The 20,765-nt window shown below is 45.2% G+C and overlaps 1 protein-coding gene across 1 annotated transcript; it reads left to right on the top strand.

Moving 5' to 3' along the window:
- Window positions 1–925: 925 nt before the first annotated feature.
- Window positions 926–20,163, top strand: LOC121542605 (palmitoyltransferase ZDHHC11). Its single transcript, XM_041852039.2, is given in 12 exon segments — window positions 926–1,168; window positions 3,849–3,974; window positions 3,976–4,077; window positions 14,450–14,628; window positions 14,850–14,951; window positions 15,166–15,290; window positions 16,145–16,342; window positions 16,957–17,075; window positions 17,299–17,357; window positions 18,233–18,293; window positions 18,496–18,574; window positions 19,254–20,163. Coding segments are annotated over 11 exon segments (1,263 nt in total). The 5' UTR covers window positions 926–1,168; the 3' UTR covers window positions 19,367–20,163.
- The last annotated feature ends 602 nt before the right edge of the window (window positions 20,164–20,765 follow it).

Raw genomic sequence — 20,765 nt, 5'->3', positions numbered from 1 at the left:
GATACTTTTGTACCTGTTTCCTACAGCATCTTCACAAGGTCCTTTGCTGTTGTTCTGGGATTGATTTGCACTTTTCGCACCGAAGTCGTTAATCTCTAGAAGACAGAACGTGTCTCCTTCCTGAGTGGTATGACGGCTGCGTGGTCCCGTGGTGTTTATACTTGCGAACTATTGTTTGTACAGATGAACGTGGTACCTTCAGGCGTTTGGAAATTGCTCCCAAGGATGAACCAGACTTGTGGAGGTCTACAATGTTTTTTCTGAGGTCTTGGCTGATTTCTTTTGATTTTCCCATGATGTCAAGCAAAGAGGCACTGAGTTTGAAGGTAGGCCTTGAAATACATCCACAGGTACACCTCCAATTGATTAAAAATTATGTAAATTACCTATCAGAAGCTTCTAAAGCCATGACATCATTTTCTGTAATTTTCCAAGCTGTTTAAAGGCACAGTCAACTTAGTGTATGTAAACTTCTGACCCACTGGAATTGTGATACAGTGAATTATAAGTGAAATAATCTATCTGTAAACAATTGTTGGAAAAATTTATTGTGTCATGCACAAAGTAGATGTCCTATCCGACTTGCCAAAACTATAGTTGTTAACAAGAAATTTGTGAAGTGGTTGAAAAACGAGTTTTAATGACTCCAACCTAAGTGTATGTAAACTTCCGACTTCAACTGTATGTTACACACATATTTCATTTTTATTGTAAAAAAATAAATATATATTGGTCTGCAAAGTGCTCAAAAACTGGTAAATTAAATGCATCCTTTCCGAGGGCGCTCTATAATGACCACGTACGGGGCATGCCGCGTTTCTGCAAGGCCCGTTTCCATAGCAGTGGACGCATCGCAAGATAAATTCTCCAATTTATGATGACTGACTGACACCCGCAGTGCCAGTTCCTTTTTATATGGATCGTGTTATGGACTTACATACGCTCAATTTTATATAGCCTAGTAGCCTTCCTAATTATTGCCTGATCGATTGATTCAGTGAACTTTTGCGTTTTGGCAAGAGACGGTAGTTGAGACAAAAGTCCGACTGATTGGGGGAAAGAAACAATTATGGGCAATCAAGACCGTGAATTCTGCTTCTTATTTTGAGCAAATATTTTTTGGGGTCATCACAGTGTTTTTCTTTTATTGTACGCCATCCGACAAAATGTAAGTAATTTTCAAATAATTTTGAATAAACTTTAAAGATGTAAAAAGGTAAACTTCAATAGCATATTTTATGTTTTTTTATATATAATGTGTATCATCAGTGTATGTAGTTTATGTTTTTAGCTGTGCACGTTGGTGTTTTGGAAAATGTTTACATCTGATTATGGTGTTGATTGCTTGCGTTGTTGACTGTGTGTGACTGACAGATGGAACATTCGCAGTTACAAACGTCCGGTTGGTGCAACATTTTTTTATGGCTTCTATATAGAAAGCCAATTGACACACTATACATTTTCCTGTCTCGATTTATGTTTAAACTATTGTGGGAACTAAGGCTACGTTATTTGCCTATCAAAACAGTGTAATCGGCGAAACCATCCGATTGGCAGGAGCACAAATAAGAAGCTTGGGTCCTATTCATTAGTCCACACCGGAGCAAAACGTTTTACAACTGCAAACGAAAACGAGCGTTTCTTATTGGACAAGTCCATACTAGTCTTTCCCAGTTTCAGTACATTTTCTTCCGTATGGCGGTTAATGAATACGCCACAGGGATTCGGCAACCGAATTTCAACCCTGTCAATGAACTCATGAGGCAAACAGGATCATACGCCCATGTCAATGCCAATGTGTGCCAAAATGAAGATGATGACAAAACGATTAGTTCTACAGCATCATAATTTTTCATGCACTAACATTCTGAATTTTGAGAATAAAGAGAATAGTCATTATGATTTTGACAGCTTAGTGGAGAAGGTAAGACGAGGAGGGGGAAATTATAAATCAGAAATAATGATAGAAACATAGTGGCATAGGAGGGGTTTGTCAGCGTAAATGTCATAGAAATGGTTAAGCTTTGATTGGGAAAGGTTCAACTGTTGTGACTGGCTGCCTGCTCAAAGCAATATCCTCCTTGTGAAACTGGTTTCTGTTTTTAAAAACCTGATCGTCCAGAGACAAGGAACCAAAACTGTCCAGAAGGGTTGGCTATTATAACCACAGTTGAACCACAATGCTTGGCTTTCCCAAATGGCACCTATTCCTTATATAGTGCACTACTTTTGACTAGAGCCCTATGGGTCCTGTTCAAAAGTAGTGTAATATGTATAGAGAATAGGGTGCCATTTGGGGACGTAAGCCAGAGTGTTTGGTTATTATGTTGAACCACTATGGACACTGTGAGCTAAGCTGTTGATACAGGTTGGATGTGGGGGATGGTAACAATGCCATCATGCTGCTCCAACTCAACTCATTTCCCTGGCAAATGTAACCGCAGCCTACCAGTGTGGCATCATGCATTCTAAAATAGATACAAAACATCCCTTTCACTTTTGGTGTGATGATGGAAGTGGGCAAGTTTTCCTTGGCCATTTGACATGAATAGGAAGAACTGGGTCCTAGTCATCGTAGTCTATAACCAGGGTCCTAGTCATCGTAGTCTATAACCAGGGTCCTAGTCATCATAGTCTATAACCAGGGTCCTAGTCCTCATAGTCTATAACCAGGGTCCTAGTCATCATAGTTTCTAACCAGGATCCTAGTCATCATAGTCTATAACCAGGATCCTAGTCATCATAGTCTATAACCAGGGTCCTAGTCATCATAGTCTATAACCAGGATCCTAGTCATCATAGTTTATAACCAGGGTCCTAGTCATCATAGTTTATAACCAGGGTCCTAGTCATCATAGTCTATAACCAGTATCCTAGTCATCATAGTTTATAACCAGGGTCCTAGTCATCATAGTCTATAACAAGGGTCCTAGTCCTCATAGTCTATAACCAGGATCCTAGTCATCATTGTTTATAACCAGGGTCCTAGTCATCATAGTTTATAACCAGGGTCCTAGTCATCATAGTCTATAACCAAGGTCCTAGTCATCATAGTCTATAACCAGGGTTCTTGTCGTCATAGTCTATAACCAGGGTCCTAGTCCTCATAGTCTATAACCAGGTTCCTAGTCATCATAGTCTATAACCAGGGTCCTAGTCATCGTAGTCTATAACCAGGGTCCTAGTCATCATAGTCTGTAACCAGGGTCCTAGTCATCATAGTCTATAACCAGGATCCTAGTCCTCATAGTCTATAACCAGGTTCCTAGTCCTCATAGTCTACAACCATGTTCCTAGTCATCATAGTCTATAACCAGGTTCCTAGTCATCATAGTCTATAACCAGGGTCCTAGTCATCGTAGTCTATAACCAGGATCCTAGTCATCATAGTCTGTAACCAGGGTCCTAGTCATCATAGTCTATAACCAGGATCCTAGTCATCATAGTCTATAACCAGGGTCTTAGTCATCATAGTCTATAACCAGGATCCTAGTCATCATAGTTTATAACCAGGGTCCTAGTCATCATAGTCTATAACCAGGGTCCTAGTCATCATAGTCTGTAACCAGGGTCGTAGTCTATAACCAGGTTCCTAGTCATCATAGTCTATTACCAGGGTCTAGTCTATAACCAGGTTCCTAGTCTATAACCAGAGCCCAGAGGTTTTCCTGGTCAGGTATTGCGGTCAGGAAAAATGACTGACTGCGTCCCAAATGGCACCCTAGTCTCTAAATAGTGCACTACTTTTGATCAGCGCACAATGGGCCCTGGTGAAAAGTAGTGCACTGAATAGGGTGCCATTTGGGACATAGACTTTGTCCTATGTGTCGTTGTCTTCTGTGTTCCAGATGAGCTGTTTTGAGCGGGGGCTGAGGCGGACGGCCCCTGCACGCGGCAGCAGCAGGAATGACCTGGTGACCCCCTCGACGGCATCTCTCTCCAGGGTTAACGGCTGGGCCTGTCCCCCTCACTCCCTTCCAGCTGGTGGGATGGACAATATACAGCTACATGGCTGTAGTTGGCTTTGGGATCTATATCCCACTACTACCTTCACCCTGGAGCCACATGGCCTACTCTGTAACCTTTACTCAAGGAGTCAAGGACTCTTGGTCGAAAGCAGAGGTTGAAGAAGTTTCAAGCAGGCCTTGGTCAAATAAGCTCTGGGTCAAATACTTTCAAATATTTGAGTTGCACTCAAGTGACTTTACCTGGTACAAGTAGAACCACTTGATTTAGTTTTCCAGTTACAAGTAGAACCAATAGAATAGTCCCAAAAGTGCAAAAAAAAGTCAAGCTAAGTCATTCGCAAGTCAAATAAGTAAGTGTAAATATTTGACACAGGTGTACAGGTCAGATATTTTCTGTGAGATGTCTTGCTTCTGTTTATTTGTTTCAGCTCTTGAAATATTTCTGCTTTGAGTGAAGAGCAAGACCTATAAATTGCACAGAAGGTTTTAGTGTTGCATTTCGGTCCCCAAATGGCACCCTATTCCCCTACATACAGTTGAAGTCGGAAGTTTACATACACCTTAGCCAAATACATTTAAACTCAGTTTTTCACAATTCCTGACATTTAATCCTAGTAAAAATTCCCTGTCTTAGGTCAGTTAGGATCACCACTTTATTTTAAGAATGTGAAATGTCAGAATAATAGTAGAGATAATTATTTTTTTCAGCTTTTATTTCTTTCATCACATTCCCAGTGGGTCAGAAGTTTACATACACTCAATTAGTATTTGGTAGCATTGCATTTAAATTGTTTAACTTGGGTCAAACTTTTCGGGTAGCCATCCACTGTTATGATTTACCAGTATTAGAACCCAAATGCAGACAAGTACACCAAGCCAGAGAAGGTTTAACAGGTTTATTTAAAATGTTCAATAGTCCAGGTTTCCAATAATAGGGGAAGAGCAAGTCCAGGTTACAGGGAGGGTAACAGATCCAGGTCAGGGCAGGTGTGGTACCGTAATGTCCTAGTGTCCGTGGTGAGTCCAAAAGAGAGGTCCGGTAGTGGAGAGGCAGGATGGTGGTGGCAGGAGTGAAGCGGAGGCAGGAGTCAGGTTCCAAATATATGGTCGTCTTGACTATGATCTGACGATGAGTGGAAAGTTTGACCGGGTCTTAAAGGCTGAGGTGATTATGGTGAATGAGCTGCAGCTGGAACCTGACTCCCGCACACCAGACTTCACTCCTGCAATCAAGGACAGACAGAGGAGGGAGAGAGCAGAGAGAGCTACCTAGCAGCAGTAGGCCTAACAGTACCCCCTCTACGACGCCACCTGGCGGCCGGTGGCTTATCGGGATGTAACCTTGAAACTCTCGGACCAGAGCAGGATCCACAATGAAGCTCCTGGGCACCCAGGAACGTTCCTCAGGACCATAACCCTCCCAATCCACCAGGTACTGAAACCCACGACCCGGCCAGAACATCCAGAAGTCGCCGGACAGTGTAGACCGGACCCCCACCCACGATCCTGGGCGGAGGAGGGGGACGAGGGCGGGCACAGAGGGCTAACCCGACACAGGCTTAATCTGGGAAACATGAAAGGTGGAATGAACCCGTAGGGAGGCAGGAAGCTGTAGCTTAACCGCGCAGGGGTTAACAATAGACAGTATCTTGAACGGTCCTATAAAACCAGGCGCCATCTTCTTAGACTCCACCTTCAATGGAAGGTCCCGTGACTTCAAGCCATACCTCTTGACCAGGAGAGTAACCGGGAGCCTGGGACCGGTGACGGTTGGCTTGCCTCTGCATGTACGCTCGAAGCTTCGGGACAGAGCTACCCTGGCCTTCCTCCAGACCTTGAAGCAGCGGCGCATGTGGGACTGCACCGAGAGTACCGCCAGTTCCCCTCTCTTGAGAAGGGAACAGGGGAGGTTGATAACCCAGAGCACACAGAAAAGGAGACAAACCAGAGGAAGCGTTAGTCAAGGTGTTATGAGCATATTCCACCCAGGGGAGCATGGAGCTCCATGACCCAGGGTTAGACCCTGTGACACAGCCAAGAGCGGTCTCCATCTCCTGGTTCGCTCTCTCGGCTTGCCCGTTGGTCTGGGGGTGATATCCAGAGGACAGGCTGGATGTAATTCCCAAAGCTTTACAGAAAGCTTTCCACACCTGGGAGACAAACTGGGGACCCCTGTCAGAGACAATATCCGTGGGTAGACCATGAGAGCGGAACACATGTTCAACCAAAATATCAGCCGTCTCTCTGGCAGTGGGCAGTTTAGGTAGGGCCAAAAAATGAGCGAACTTAGAAAAGCGATCAATCACCGTAAGAATTACAGTCTTTCCAGACGAGGGGGAAGTCCAGTGACAAAATCCATAGTGATATGCGACCAGGGCCGGCTGGGTATAGGTAGAGGTCGTAGATGACCAGCGCTAGCCTGGGTGGAGTTCTTACTTCGTGCACATACCGTACAAGCAGCAATGAAGGCTCGAGTGTCCGCCTCCATCGTGGCCCACCAGAACTTCCGTCGCACAAAGTCAAGGGTCCGCGAAACTCCAGGGTGACAGGTAAGGGGAGACGAGTGAGCCCACTGAAGTACCTGGGAGCCGAGCAGACTCAGGGACAAACATCCGGTTAGGAGGACCCCTCCCAGGGTCAGCTTGATGATGTTGAGCCTGTCTAACAATCCCCTCGATGTCACATGTGACGACCGCAATACTGCAGGTAGGAGGCAAAATGGGTTCAGGGTTACTACCAGTATCAACAGCCGAATGAACACGAGACAGGGCGTCAGGCTTGACGTTGCGTGACCCAGGACGGTAAGACAGAGAAAAATTGAATCTCCCAAAAAAATAGTGCCCACCTGGCTTGACGGGGTTGAGCTGCTTCGCTGACTGGAGGTAAGCCAGATTCTTATGATCCGTCCAAGCGATGAAGGGTTGTTCGCCCCCTCCAACCAATGTCGCCACTCCTCGAGAGCCAGCTTAACGGCCAGCAGTTCACGATTGCCAACATCATAATTCCTCTCTGCCTGAGAAAGTTTCCTTGAGAGAAAAGCACAGGGATGCAGTTTGTTATCTTCAGGAGAACGCTGTGACAACACCGCACCTACCCCAGTGTCGGATGCATCCACCTCCACGACAAACTGGCGGTCGGGGTCCGGCTGCATCAGAATGGGAGCCGAGGCGGGCGATGTTTCAGTTCTTCGAACGCTGATTCGGCCCCTTCATTCCAAGCGAACGGTCGTGAGATGGAGGTGAGAGCGGTGAGTGGCGCCGCAATGCGGCTGTAGTCCTTGATGAACCTCCTATAGAAGTTCGCAAACCCCAGAAATCGTTGAAGTTGTTTTGCGGGTAGAGGGGGCTGGCCAGTCCGTGACAGCAGAGATCTTAGCTGGGTCCATCCGCAACTCCCCCTGAGCGATGATGTAACCCAAAAAAGAGGTCTCAGACACATGAAATTCACATTTCTCCATCTTCACAAACAGTTTGTTCTCCAACAACCTTTGCAACACCTGGCGCACATGCAGTTCATGTTCCTGGGAGGACTCTGAGAAAATCAAGATATCATCCAGATAGACAAAAACAAACCGATTCAACATGTCCCGAAGGACATCATTGACTAGTGCCTGAAAAACAGCAGGGGCATTAGACAACCCAAAAGGCATAACCAGATACTCAAAATGTCCCAAGGGTGTGTTGAAGGCAGTCTTCCATTCATCACCTTTACTGAATGCGCACCAGGTGATACGCATTTCGTAGATCCAGTTTCGTAAAGATGGTAGCACCATGAAGGAGGGGAAAAGCAGAATTAATCAAAGGCAGAGAATACTTGTTCTTAATGGTGATGTTGTTAAGTCCACAGTAATCAATACAGGGTCTGAGGGTCTTATCCTTCTTAGCAACAAAAAAAGAATCCCGCTCCTACAGGTGACGAGGAAGGACGGCATAATACCTGCCGCCAAGGAGTCCCGAATGTAGTTCTCCATAGCCTCCGTCTCCGGCCGGGAGATTGTACAGGCGACTGCTGGGGAGCGGGGCTCCTGGCTGGAGGTCAATGGCACAGTCGTAAGGCCGGTGAGGAGGAAGAGAAGTAGCTCTGTGTTTGCAGAAAACGGATGCCAGGTCATGATACACGTCAGGAACATTAGAAAGATCCATGGACTCCAGTGGAGGTCGAGGCACAGTACTGGCAGGAGTCAGAGCAGAACACAAACAATTCACATGACAAAATGTGCTCCATGAAACAATTCTACCTGTCACCCAATCAATGTGTGGATTGTGTCTTATGAGCCAGGGGATACCAAGGACCAGAGGGGTCTGTGGGCAGTCGATAATATGGAATTGAATGTTCTCTTGATGATTTCCCGACACTCTAAGACAAACAGGAACAGTCTGATGGGTAATATGGGTCAACAATTGTCCATTCAGACCCTTAGCCTGCAGCGGACAGTCCATAGGAACAGTCTCCAAATCCATTTGTTGAGCCCACTCTCTATCCAAAAAGCTTTCGTCTGCACCAGAGTCAATCAGCGCACTAACAGAGAGATTCTGGAACTGCCACTGGAGGGATGCCTGGAGCAGAATGCGGGGAGAAGAGGAAGAATCCGCTGCTCGGCTCACCAAAACTTCTCCCATTAATGATGAGCCGGCCCTTTTCCCCGGACGAACTGGGCAGGAAGGAACGAAATGACCAGCTTCTCCACAATACAGGCAGACCAGAGCCTGAATGCGACGTGCACGCTCCTCTGAGGACAACCGTGCACGACCCACCTCCATGGCTTCGGGTTCAGTGCTCCTCGTATCGACTCGGGAAGACACGGCTTTCTCCGTAGGGAAGATGCGGGGGAGGAGTTTGTTGATGACAGACAGGTTGCTTGGAACTAACACTCCTCTCCGCGGCGCTCCCGAATCCGATTATCCAACCTGATGGTGAGTGAAATAAGATTATCCAGCGTAGGCGATTCATCATATGACACCAATTCATCTTTTAAAGTCTCAGACAAAGCATTGATGAACACTCCTTGTAATGCCTCGTCATTCCAACCACTCACTGCTGCTAAAGTCCGAAACTCCACTGCCATCTCCGCCACACTGCGAGCCCCCTGCCGAAGAGAAAACAACCGTTTCGCAGCCTCCTTGCCTCGTACGGGGTGGTCAAAACCTTCCTCATCTCAGTGGTGAAGGCAACGTAAGCGTTGCAAATGTCCGACTGACTCTCCCAGACCGCGGATCCCCAGGCACGAGCGGAACCGCTAGTAGAGTTGATAAGGTAGGCAATACGGGCTCTTTCTGAGGCGTAGGTGAGGGGCTGTTGTTCAAACACTAACGAGCATTGAGTCAAAAAATCGCCACAGGTTCCCATGTTCCCGTCATAGCGCTCTGGAGCAGGAACAAAAGGCTCTCTGATCTGGGCTGAAGGGGTAGTAAGAGCAGACACTTGATTGGTGAGTAATTGAACCTGATTAAGCAGCACCTGACTGTCCTCAGCAATCGTCTTAAACAGGGTATCATGTTGGCCAAGTAAAATGCCCTGATTGGCTATGGCAGTCCAAATTTGAGTGCACTCTGGGGTGGTATCCAAGCTACTGTCTGCTGGGTTCATGATGTTCAGATCATACTGTTATGATTTACCAGTATTAGAACCCAAATGCAGACAAGTACACCAAGCCAGAGAAGGTTTAACAGGTTTATTTAAAATGTTCAATAGTCCAGGTTTCCAATAATAGGGGAAGAGCAAGTCCAGGTTACAGGGAGGGTAACAGATCCAGGTCAGGGGCAGGTGTGGTACCGTAATGTCCTAGTGTCCGTGGTGAGTCCAAAAGAGAGGTCCGGTAGTGGAGAGCAGGATGGTGGTGGCAGGAGTGAAGCGGAGGCAGGAGTCAGGTTCCAAATATATGGTCGTCTTGACTATGATCTGACGATGAGTGGAAAGTTTGACCGGGTCTTAAAGGCTGAGGTGATTATGGTGAATGAGCTGCAGCTGGAACCCTGACTCCCGCACACCAGACTTCACTCCTGCAATCAAGGACAGACAGAGGGGAGGGAGAGAGCAGAGAGAGAGCTACCTAGCAGCAGTAGGCCTAACATCCACAAGCTTCCCACAATAAGTTGGGTGAATTTTGGCCCATTCCTCCTGACAGAGCTGGTGTAACTGAGTCAGGTTTGTAGGCCTCCTTGCTCGCACACGCTTTTTCAGTTCTGCCCACAAATGTTCTATAGGATTGAGGTCAGGGTTTTGTGATGGCCACTCCAATACCTTGACTTTGTTGTCCTTAAGCCATTTTGCCACAACTTTGGAAGTATGCTTGGGGTCATTGTCCATTTGGAAGACCTATTTGCAACCAAGCTTTAACTTCATGACTGATGTCTTGAGATGTTGCTTCAATTTATCCACATAATGTTCCTTCCTCATGATGCCATCTATTTTGTGAAGTGCACCAGTCCCTCCTGCAGCAAAGCACCCCCACAGCATGATGCTGCCACCCCTGTGTTTCACGGTTGGGATGGTGTTCTTCGGCTTGCAAGCCTTCCCCCTTTTTCCTCCAAACATAAAGATGGTCATTATGGCCAAACAGTTCTATTTCTGTTTCATCAGAGCAGAGGACATTTCTCCAAAAAGTACGATCTTTGTCCCCATGTGCAATTGCAAACCGTAGTCTGGCTTTTTTTGGAGCAGTGGCTTTTTCCTTGCTGAGCGGCCTTTCAGGTTATGTCGATATAGGACTAGTTTTACTGTGAATATTGATACTTTTGTACCTGTTTCCTCCAGCATCTTCACAAGGTCCTTTGCTGTTGTTCTGGGATTGATTTGCACCAAAGTACGTTCATCACTAGGAGACAGAACACGTCTCCTTCCTGAGCGGTATGACGGCTGCGTGGTCCCATGGTGTTTACACTTGCGTACTGTTGTTTGTACAGATGAACGTGGTACCTTCAGGCATTTGGAAATTGCTCCCAAGGATGAACCAGACTTGTGGAGGTCTACATTTTTTTTTCTAAGGTCTTGGCTGATTTCTTTTCATTTTCCCATGATGTCAAGCAAAGAGGCACTGAGTTTGAAGGTAGGCCTTGAAATACATCCACAGGTACACCTCCAATTGACTCAAATTATGTCAATTAGCCTATCAGAAGCTTCTAAAGCCATGACATCATTTTCTGGAATTTTCCAAGCTGTTTAAAGGCACAGTCAATTTAGTATATGTAAACTTCTGATCCACTGGAATTGTGATACTGTGAATTATAAGTGAAATAATCTGTCTGTAAACAATTGTTGGAAAAATTATTTGTGTCATGCACAAAGTAGATGTCCTAACCGACTTGTCAAAACTATAGTTTGTTAACAAGAAATTTGTGGAGTAGTTGAAAAACGAGTTTTAATGACTCCAACCTAAGTGTATGTAAACCTCCGACTTCAACTGTAGTACACAACATTTGACCAAAAGTAGTGCACTATATAGGGAATAGGGTGCTATTTTGGGACTTAGCCAAGGTTTTAGTGTTGCTCTATAGCTGTAATGTTGTTGTGGATAATGATAGTAGTGAGTCATCATCAGGTCAGATATGCTTCTTTATCACAATGTCTCATCCTCCCACTGACCTTTACAGACATAGTCTCATCCTCCCACTGACCTTTACAGACATAGTCTCATCCTCCCACTGACCGTTACAGACATAGTCTCATCCTCCCACTGACCTTTACAGACATAGTCTCATCCTCCCACTGACCTTTACAGACATAGTCTCATCCTCCCACTGACCTTTACAGACATAGTCTCATCCTCCCACTGACCTTTACAGACATAGTCTCATCCTCCCACTGACCTTTACAGACATAGTCTCATCCTCCCACTGACCTTTACAGACATAGTCTCATCCTCCCACTGACCTTTACAGACATAGTCTCATCCTCCCACTGACCTTTACAGACATAGTCTCATCCTCCCACTGACCTTTACAGACATAGTCTCATCCTCCCACTGACCTTTACAGACATAGTCTCATCCTCCCACTGACCTTTACAGACATAGTCTCATCCTCCCACTGACCGTTACAGACATAGTCTCATCCTCCCACTGACCGTTACAGACATAGTCTCATCCTCCCACTGACCTTTACAGACATAGTCTCATCCTCCCACTGACCTTTACAGACATAGTGGCATCCTCCCACTGACCTTTACAGACATAGTCTCATCCTCCCACTGACCTTTACAGACATAGTCTCATCCTCCCACTGACCGTTACAGACATAGTCTCATCCTCCCACTGACCGTTACAGACATAGTCTCATCCTCCCACTGACCGTTACAGACATAGTCTCATCCTCCCACTGACCGTTACAGACATAGTCTCATCCTCCCACTGACCGTTACAGACATAGTCTCATCCTCCCACTGACCGTTACAGACATAGTCTCATCCTCCCACTGACCTTTACAGACATAGTCTCATCCTCCCACTGACCTTTACAGACATAGTGGCATCCTCCCACTGACCCTTACAGACATAGTCTCATCCTCCCACTGACCTTTACAGACATAGTGGCATCCTCCCACTGACCTTTACAGACATAGTCTCATCCTCCCACTGACCTTTACAGACATAGTGGCATCCTCCCACTGACCTTTACAGACATAGTCTCATCCTCCCACTGACCCTTACAGACATAGTGGCATCCTCCCACTGACCTTTACAGACAAAGTGGCATCCTCCCACTGACCGTTACAGACATAGTCTCATCCTCCCACTGACCTTTACAGACATAGTCTCATCCTCCCACTGACCGTTACAGACATAGTCTCATCCTCCCACTGACCGTTACAGACATAGTCTCATCCTCCCACTGACCGTTACAGACATAGTCTCATCCTCCCACTGACCTTTACAGACATAGTCTCATCCTCCCACTGACCTTTACAGACATAGTGGCATCCTCCCACTGACCTTTACAGACATAGTCTCATCCTCCCACTGACCGTTACAGACATAGTCTCATCCTCCCACTGACCTTTACAGACATAGTGGCATCCTCCCACTGACCCTTACAGACATAGTCTCATCCTCCCACTGACCTTTACAGACATAGTGGCATCCTCCCACTGACCTTTACAGACATAGTCTCATCCTCCCACTGACCTTTACAGACATAGTGGCATCCTCCCACTGACCTTTACAGACATAGTCTCATCCTCCCACTGACCCTTACAGACATAGTGGCATCCTCCCACTGACCTTTACAGACAAAGTGGCATCCTCCCACTGACCTTTACAGACATACTGGCATCCTCCCACTGACCTTTACAGACATAGTCTCATCCTCCCACTGACCTTTACAGACATAGTGGCATCCTCCCACTGACCTTTACAGACATAGTGGCATCCCAAATGACACCCTATTCCCTATATAGTGCACTACTTTTAACCATTTGGGACAGAACCACTATCATCACTGCTCTTTTGTCTGATGTCAACTGCAGTATGATGTCAACTGCAGTATGATGTCAGCTGCAGTATGATGTGTACTGCAGTATGATGTTTAGCTGCTGTATGATGTCAGCTGCAGAATGATGTCAGCTGCAGTACGATGTCAGCTGCAGTATGGTGTCAGCTGCAGTATGATGTCAGCTGCAGTATGGTGTCAACTGCAGTATGATGTTTAGCTGCTGTATGATGTCAGCTGCAGTATGATGTCAGCTGCAGTATGATTTCAGCGGCAGTATGATTTTAGCTGCAGTATGATGTCAGATGCAGTATGATATCAACTGCAGTATGATGTTTAGCTGCTGTATGATGTCAGCTGCAGTATGATGTCAGCTGCAGTACGATGTCAGCTGCAGTATGATATCAACTGCAGTATGATGTCAGCTGCAGTATGATGTTTAGCTGCTGTAAGATGTCAGCTGCAGTATGATGTCAGCTGCAGTATGATGTCAACTGCAGTATGATGTTTAGCTGCTGTATGATGTCAGCTGCAGTATGATGTCAGCTGCAGTATGATATTTAGATGCAGTATGATTTCAGCTGCAGTATGATGTCAGCTGCAATGTGATGTCAGCTGCAGTATGATGTCAACGGCAGTATGATGTCAGCTGCAGTATGATGTCAACTGAAGTATGATGTCAACGGCAGTATGATGTCAGCTGCAGTATGATGTCATCTGCAGTATGATGTCAACTGAAGTATGATGTCAGCTGCTGTATGATGTCAGCTGCACCTCTTGTTTAAAGGCTAGCAGGTTGATGGCAGAAACAGAAAGGGTTGATTTATTCAGACTTGACACTCCTACTCCTCCTCACATAGAGAAGCTTTTGTGTACCGCGATGGTCACTGTAAGGTTTGTCAAAATGACATCTAGACTGAGAGTGGACACTTTACTTCATACACTGATACTGAATCAGATATTCAAGCTGGTTTGGATTCTACTATGGTTCATGGTGTGGCTATTTGATAAACTGTATCAATATTTCCCTTGTTAGTCCCTTGACCATCCCACTATGCAGCTGACTGGTTCAGCCTTCATTGTGCACCTGGTCACCCATCTAGCTGCCGTATCAATAAACCCAGCAGAGGCAGGCGTCCGAGCCAAGAAGAGCTACTCCAACCCACTGCCTGTCTTCGACAAGAAGAAACAACCACATGTTATCCACAACCTACACTGCTACCTGTGTAAAATCAATGTGTATGTATCTCACCCAAGTCTCTTAAAAAGGCCAATCTGGAATTGGTCAAATGTTTACATTCATTTTTGAACATTTAAAAAGTGGCGGGCGGCCGTTTTGTTCTGGTTTGAATTCAGGATTGTCCCTGTTGCATTATACTGTACATTGAGATACAATTATGTTTTTTCTCATTGAGGAAATTGCAACAAGGTTGATGTGGTTTCTCTGTGTCTTTCTCTAGGGACCCCAAAGTGAAACACTGTGGCGTGTGCAACAAGTGTATTGAAGACTTTGACCACCACTGTAAATGGCTGAACAACTGCGTGGGGGGACAGAACTACTGGTAAGAGGAAGCATGGGAGGATGGCCCATTTCAGTCGATGTTGACTACTAAGAGTTTGAGGAAATATTGTTTTGAATATCATTCCTTTAAATGTAGTTTATTTGGCTCTTTGTAGTCTAGACCAGGTTACTGTAAAGCACTTTGTGGCAAGGCTAAATCCAATACATTTGATTGAGATCAAAGCCAGATGTATTTCTATGTTTGTCCTCCTCAGGTACTTCTTTGTGACGGTGTTCTCTGCTACGCTGGGCGTCCTCGTGCTCCTCATGGTCATCCTGTTCATCTTCATCCAGCATTATATGGACCCCGCCAGTCTCCGCACCGCACCACAGTTTACCAGTGAGTTTTCATCTCCGCACCACAGTTTACCAGTGAGTTTTCATTTCCGCACCGCACCGCAGTTTACCAGTGAGTTTACATTTCCGCACCACAATTTACCAGTAAGTTTTCATCTCCGCACCACAGTTTACCAGTGAGTTTACATTTCCGCATCACAGTTTATCAGTGAGTTTACATTTCCGCACCACAGTTTACCAGTGAGTTGTAGTCTTTGGTGGTGTTAGGCTAGCTTAACTAGACTAGATAGAGAGGAGGCGATGCATGCAACTGGGTTCAATATGAGGTAATCAGAGGAGTAATTGGATGATTTTGATCATCTATGTCAGGGATGGGCAATTGGCGGCCCACGGGCCACAAGGCCCTCAGATAAACCCCCCCAAAAAAAACGGGACGTGACTGGTCTTCCTGTCTGTAGGTGTGTTGAGTAACGGGACGTGGCTGGACTTACATTTTACATTGACATTTTAGTCATTTAGCAGACGCTCTTATCCAGAGCGACTTACAGTTAGTGAGTGCATACATATTTTTTTTATTTTTCATACTGGCCCCCCGTGGGAATCGAACCCACAACCCTGGCGTTGCAAACACCATGCTCTATCAACTGAGCTACATCCCTGCAGGCCATTCCCTCCCCTACTCTGGACGACGCTGGGCCAATTGTGCGCCGCCCCATGGGTCTCCCGGTCGCGGCCGGCTACGACGCGGCCGGCTAGAATTGCTGTCTGTAGGTGTGTTGAGTGACGGGACGTGGCTGGTCTTCCTGTCTGTAGGTGTGTTGAGTAACGGGACGTGGCTGGACTTCCTGTCTGTAGGTGTGTTGAGTAACGGGACGTGGCTGGACTTCCTGTCTGTAGGTGTGTTGAGTAACGGGACGTGGCTGGTCTTCCTGTCTGTAGGTGTTTTGAGTAACGGGACATGGCTGGTCTTCCTGCCCCTGGTGCCCATGGAGACAAGCTCAGTCAGTCTCCTGGTTGTAGCCTTCCTCACGGTCATGTTGGCTACTGGCTCTCTGCTGCTGCTGGTTCACCTGCTGGGCTTCCACATCTATCTCTGTGAGTTACTAACTGGTCCAGGGGCTGTATGTATCAAGTGTCTCAGAGTAAAAGTGCTGATCTAGGATCAGGTCCCCCCCCCCTGTCCATATAAGCATATTCATTATGATCTGAAAGGCAAAACTGATCCTAGATCAGCAGTTCTATTGTGAGACTTTGTGAATACGGGCTCAGACCTGGGTAAAATATTGTACATATTATTTTGAATACCTTCCTGATACTAGCTTTTAGTTTGATTTAGTACAATGGAACCGATGGAATAGTGTATCTGTATGTTATTTGGCATGACAACACTTTATTATTGTCTCTGAGGATGTTTCTCTTGCAGCATTACAACAGTGAGTTGGCATGACAACACTTTATTATTGTCTCTGAGGATGTTTCTCTTGCAGCATTACAACAGTGAGTTGGCATGACAACACTTTATTATTGTCTCTGAGGATGTTTCTCTTGCAGCATTACAACAGTGAGTTGGCATGACAACACGTTATTATTGTCTCTGAGGATGTTTCTCTTGCAGCATTACAACAGTACACAAGGTCAACACAACAAGACGCTACATACAGAATGTTTTCCTTCCATTCAACTGTCTTCTCTTCCTCTGGTCTCTGCAGTGTTAAACAAAATAAGCACGTATGACTACATTATAACACGACGCCGTAAACAGGCCAGCAGCCAGGACATAGAGATGGGCTTTCCCCAGTCATCTGACAGCAATGGCAACGCAGGACAGGTCAGATCCTTTGTTTCACTGCTCCTCTCTGGCCTTGGTGAAATCCAACCAGGATTTCTGGAAAACCTGGGCATTTTGGCAAAGTTACTGGAATTTTGCAACCCTAATTCCAATAGTTGCATGCAAACTAGTTTCTTCAATCCCATAGCCATGAGTTTGGTACAAGAGAGACTACACAATCATGTATTCTCAGGATTGATTTGTTGATTTGATTGTTTTTTAGAATTATCCGCCAATGGAGCCCTCCATCGACTGTGATGCATCGTTGTCAGACGGTGTCAGGTAGGTAATTCCACTAGGAAACCATGATACCGATGCATGTGGTTATCATGTACAGTGTTGCAAGACACAAGTACTGGAAGGTTTCCTGCTATGCAGCTGGGAAATTGTAATCTTCCAAAGTGTAAAAGTTATCTCAAAGATAGACTTAGAGTAACACGTTATTGTAGTTATCTCAAATTTAGACTTGTAGAATAACACGTTATTGTAGTTATCTCAAATATAGACTTGTAGAATAACACGTTATTGTAGTTATCTCAAATATAGACTTGTAGAATAACACGTTATTGTAGTTATCTCAAATATAGACTTGTAGAATAACACGTTATTGTAGTTATCTCAAATATAGACTTGTAGAATAACACGTTATTGTAGTTATCTCAAATATAGACTTGTAGAATAACATGTTATTGTAGTTTTTAGATTTTACTTTTACCCCTTTTACTTCCCAATTTCGTGATATCCAATTGGTAGTTACAGTCTTGTCCCATTGCTGTAAATCCCCTACGGACTCGGACCCTGCCAAGCCGCACTGCTTCTTGACACACTGCTCGCTTAACCCGAAAGCCAGCCGCACCAATGTGTCGGAGGAAACACCATCCAACTGGTGACCAAAGTCAGCTTGCTAGAGCGCGATGGGACAAGGAAATCCCAGCCGGCCAAACCCTCCCCTAACCCGGACGATGCTGGGCCAATTGTACGTCGCCTCATGGGTCTCCAAGTCACGGCCGGCTGTGACAGCCTGGGATCGAACCCGGGGCTGTAGTGACGCCTCAAGCACTCCACCACTCGGGAGGCCCTTATTGTAGTTATCTCAAAGATAGATTTGTATAATAACACATTATTGTGCATGGCACCTCTTCTTTTGCGTGTTGTAGCTGCAAGAATCAGGAAACAGGAACTATTTCAAGTCAATTCTCTGGATCTTTCTGTACTGAGGTCAGTTACCCTAACCAAATTGAAAGTTATCACTAAACTACTTTTGTCATCATATTCTAAAATAATATTTTGGGTATTGTCTGTATAATATAATAATATAATATAATATGCCATGAAGGTCTTTTGTTTCAGAACTATTAGTTAGGACCATTTGCAAGAAAACATTGTCATAATAAAATAAGTAAATATGTTCTTGTTCTAGTTGGACAACTTTACTAAATCATCAGAAAAGGAAAATGGCTTTTACTATGGCACAGAGCTACCCACCCAGATTATACCAGGTGAGTTTACCCACCCAGATTATAACAGGAGAGTTTACCCACCCAGATTATACCAGGTGAGTTTACCCACCCAGATTATACCAGGAGAGTTTACACACCCAGATTATACCAGGAGAGTTTACCCACCCAGGCTAGACTAGGGGAGTTTACCCACCCAGATTATACCAGGAGAGTTTACCCACCCAGATTAGACCAGGTGAGTTTACCCACACAGATTAGACCAGGTGAGTATACCCACGCAGATTATACCAGGTGAGTTTACCCACCCAGATTATACCAGGTGAGTTTACCCACCCAGATTAGACCAGGTGAGTATAACCACCCAGGTTAGACCAGGGGAGTTTACCCACCCAGATTATACCAGGAGTGTTTACCCACCCAGATTATACCAGGTGAGTTTGGGACAGACATTTTAAATTCAGCAGGAACTTTTTTAAATGCCTACGCTGTATTTAGGTCTCTGGGTCTTTCCTATTTAACTAGAGCTGTGTCCCAAATGGCACCTTATTCCCTATTTAGTTCACTACCTTTGACCAGGACCAAGTGGATAAGGGTCATGATCAAAAGTAGTGCACTGCATAGGGAATAAGGTGCCATTTGGGACACAGCCCGAGGTGATTATCAGTGTAACTAATTCCAATCTGCTGGTTTTAAATGTTTTAAATGTTCTGTCTGGAAGGTGAAGTGGTGATGGACGACCCCTTGGGCTGGAGGTCGGGTGGAGGCGGAGAGGGCCTCAGAGCAGGCCAGTGTGAGGGGGTCTGTGCACGGGGTCTGGGTCCCCTGCGCTGACAGAGCTCATCAGTAGCTGGTCTCTGATGCTCTACAGGGGCCACACACAGTACCTGAGGAACTAAAGACATTGACACACCATAACGAACGTTGGCCGTGTGCAGTACAGTAGATCACCTACTGGATGTTGACTAACTGTGGTCGATACAACATGTCAAATCTTTGGGAAATGAAAAAAAAATGACTGTCGATGTTGTTTGGTCAGAAGCCATCGAATCGGCCACCGGCAGCAGTATCTACCTTGGGGAACGAATAGAGAATGTTCATGCTGGATTGAAATCACCATGATGCCTCCAATGGACCTCCTGTTGTTGCCTATGAGGATCACAACTTGGACCTGGAAATAAAACTTTGGATTCCGAGCTTCTAAAAAGCATCATGGAATGTTATGAAATGGGCTAGTGAATAGAACACATTGGATGCAACCTGGATTCCTATGGAAGAGGACAGACAATGGGATTTCTCACATATTGACTGCGAGGGGTGACATTGGCTTTTTTATAATATGCAATGGGCTATTTTAATAGGATATTTAGACTGAATGATGGGAAGGACATTATTTATTTTGTAGCAATTTTATATATTTTATCTGATCACATTTTTTAAGGAATTGTTTTACCTATGTTTTATTTGTTAATTTAGCAATTTCAAATCATATAGTTCTTGCCTGAATGTAATAATAAAATGTGTAAACATACTGTACAAACTCCTGAGTTAAATAATGTTCCATTCCCAGGTTAACCAGACGGTGGAGCTATTGAGACTCATTGAACTACAATAAATCTAATTAATTTATACCCTATGTATATGTATGTATATCCAGGCAATGGAGTGATGGAGCATTTGTCATTCCTGAGAAACATTTGCTAATTCTTCTGTCCTGGAGCTGTACCTCAGTTAGTGTCTTGCATCATCCATGAGTGCTGTACAGTGGTGGCTGGTGGCACTTTAAATGGGGAGGACAGGGATCATAGTAATGGCTGGAACGGAATGAATGTATTTTGTTAGATGCCATTCCGTTCACTCCATCCCAGCCATTATTATGAGGCGTCCTCCTCTCACCAGCCTGCCTGGCCCCAGTGGACAGTGCATTATATAATCTCCAGTTCTCCATGTTAAATCATTACCACTGGTTGTATAACCATTTAAAGAGGTCAATGCCATGAGTGGACATCAGATCAGAGAATTAAGGCCCTGAATAAGGCTCAAACCATACATTGACATCAAATTACCCACAAAGGTTAGATAGGGGCAGAGTGACACAATTACAGATACTTTGATTTTCAAGTGCATGTGCATTACTAGCAGAACTGTTCACGTTGAAGGAAGGAGAGGGTTCTGTCCTAATCTCTATCTTTTAGGGAAGATCTTATTTCGCTAGAGAGAATGCATCCCAAAT

Source organism: Coregonus clupeaformis, chromosome 17, assembly GCF_020615455.1.
Source record: "Coregonus clupeaformis isolate EN_2021a chromosome 17, ASM2061545v1, whole genome shotgun sequence".
In the NCBI taxonomy this organism is placed as follows: Eukaryota; Metazoa; Chordata; class Actinopteri; order Salmoniformes; family Salmonidae; genus Coregonus; species Coregonus clupeaformis.
The sequence above is the reverse complement of the archived record's forward strand: the minus strand, read 5'-3'. Positions and strand labels throughout refer to the sequence as shown.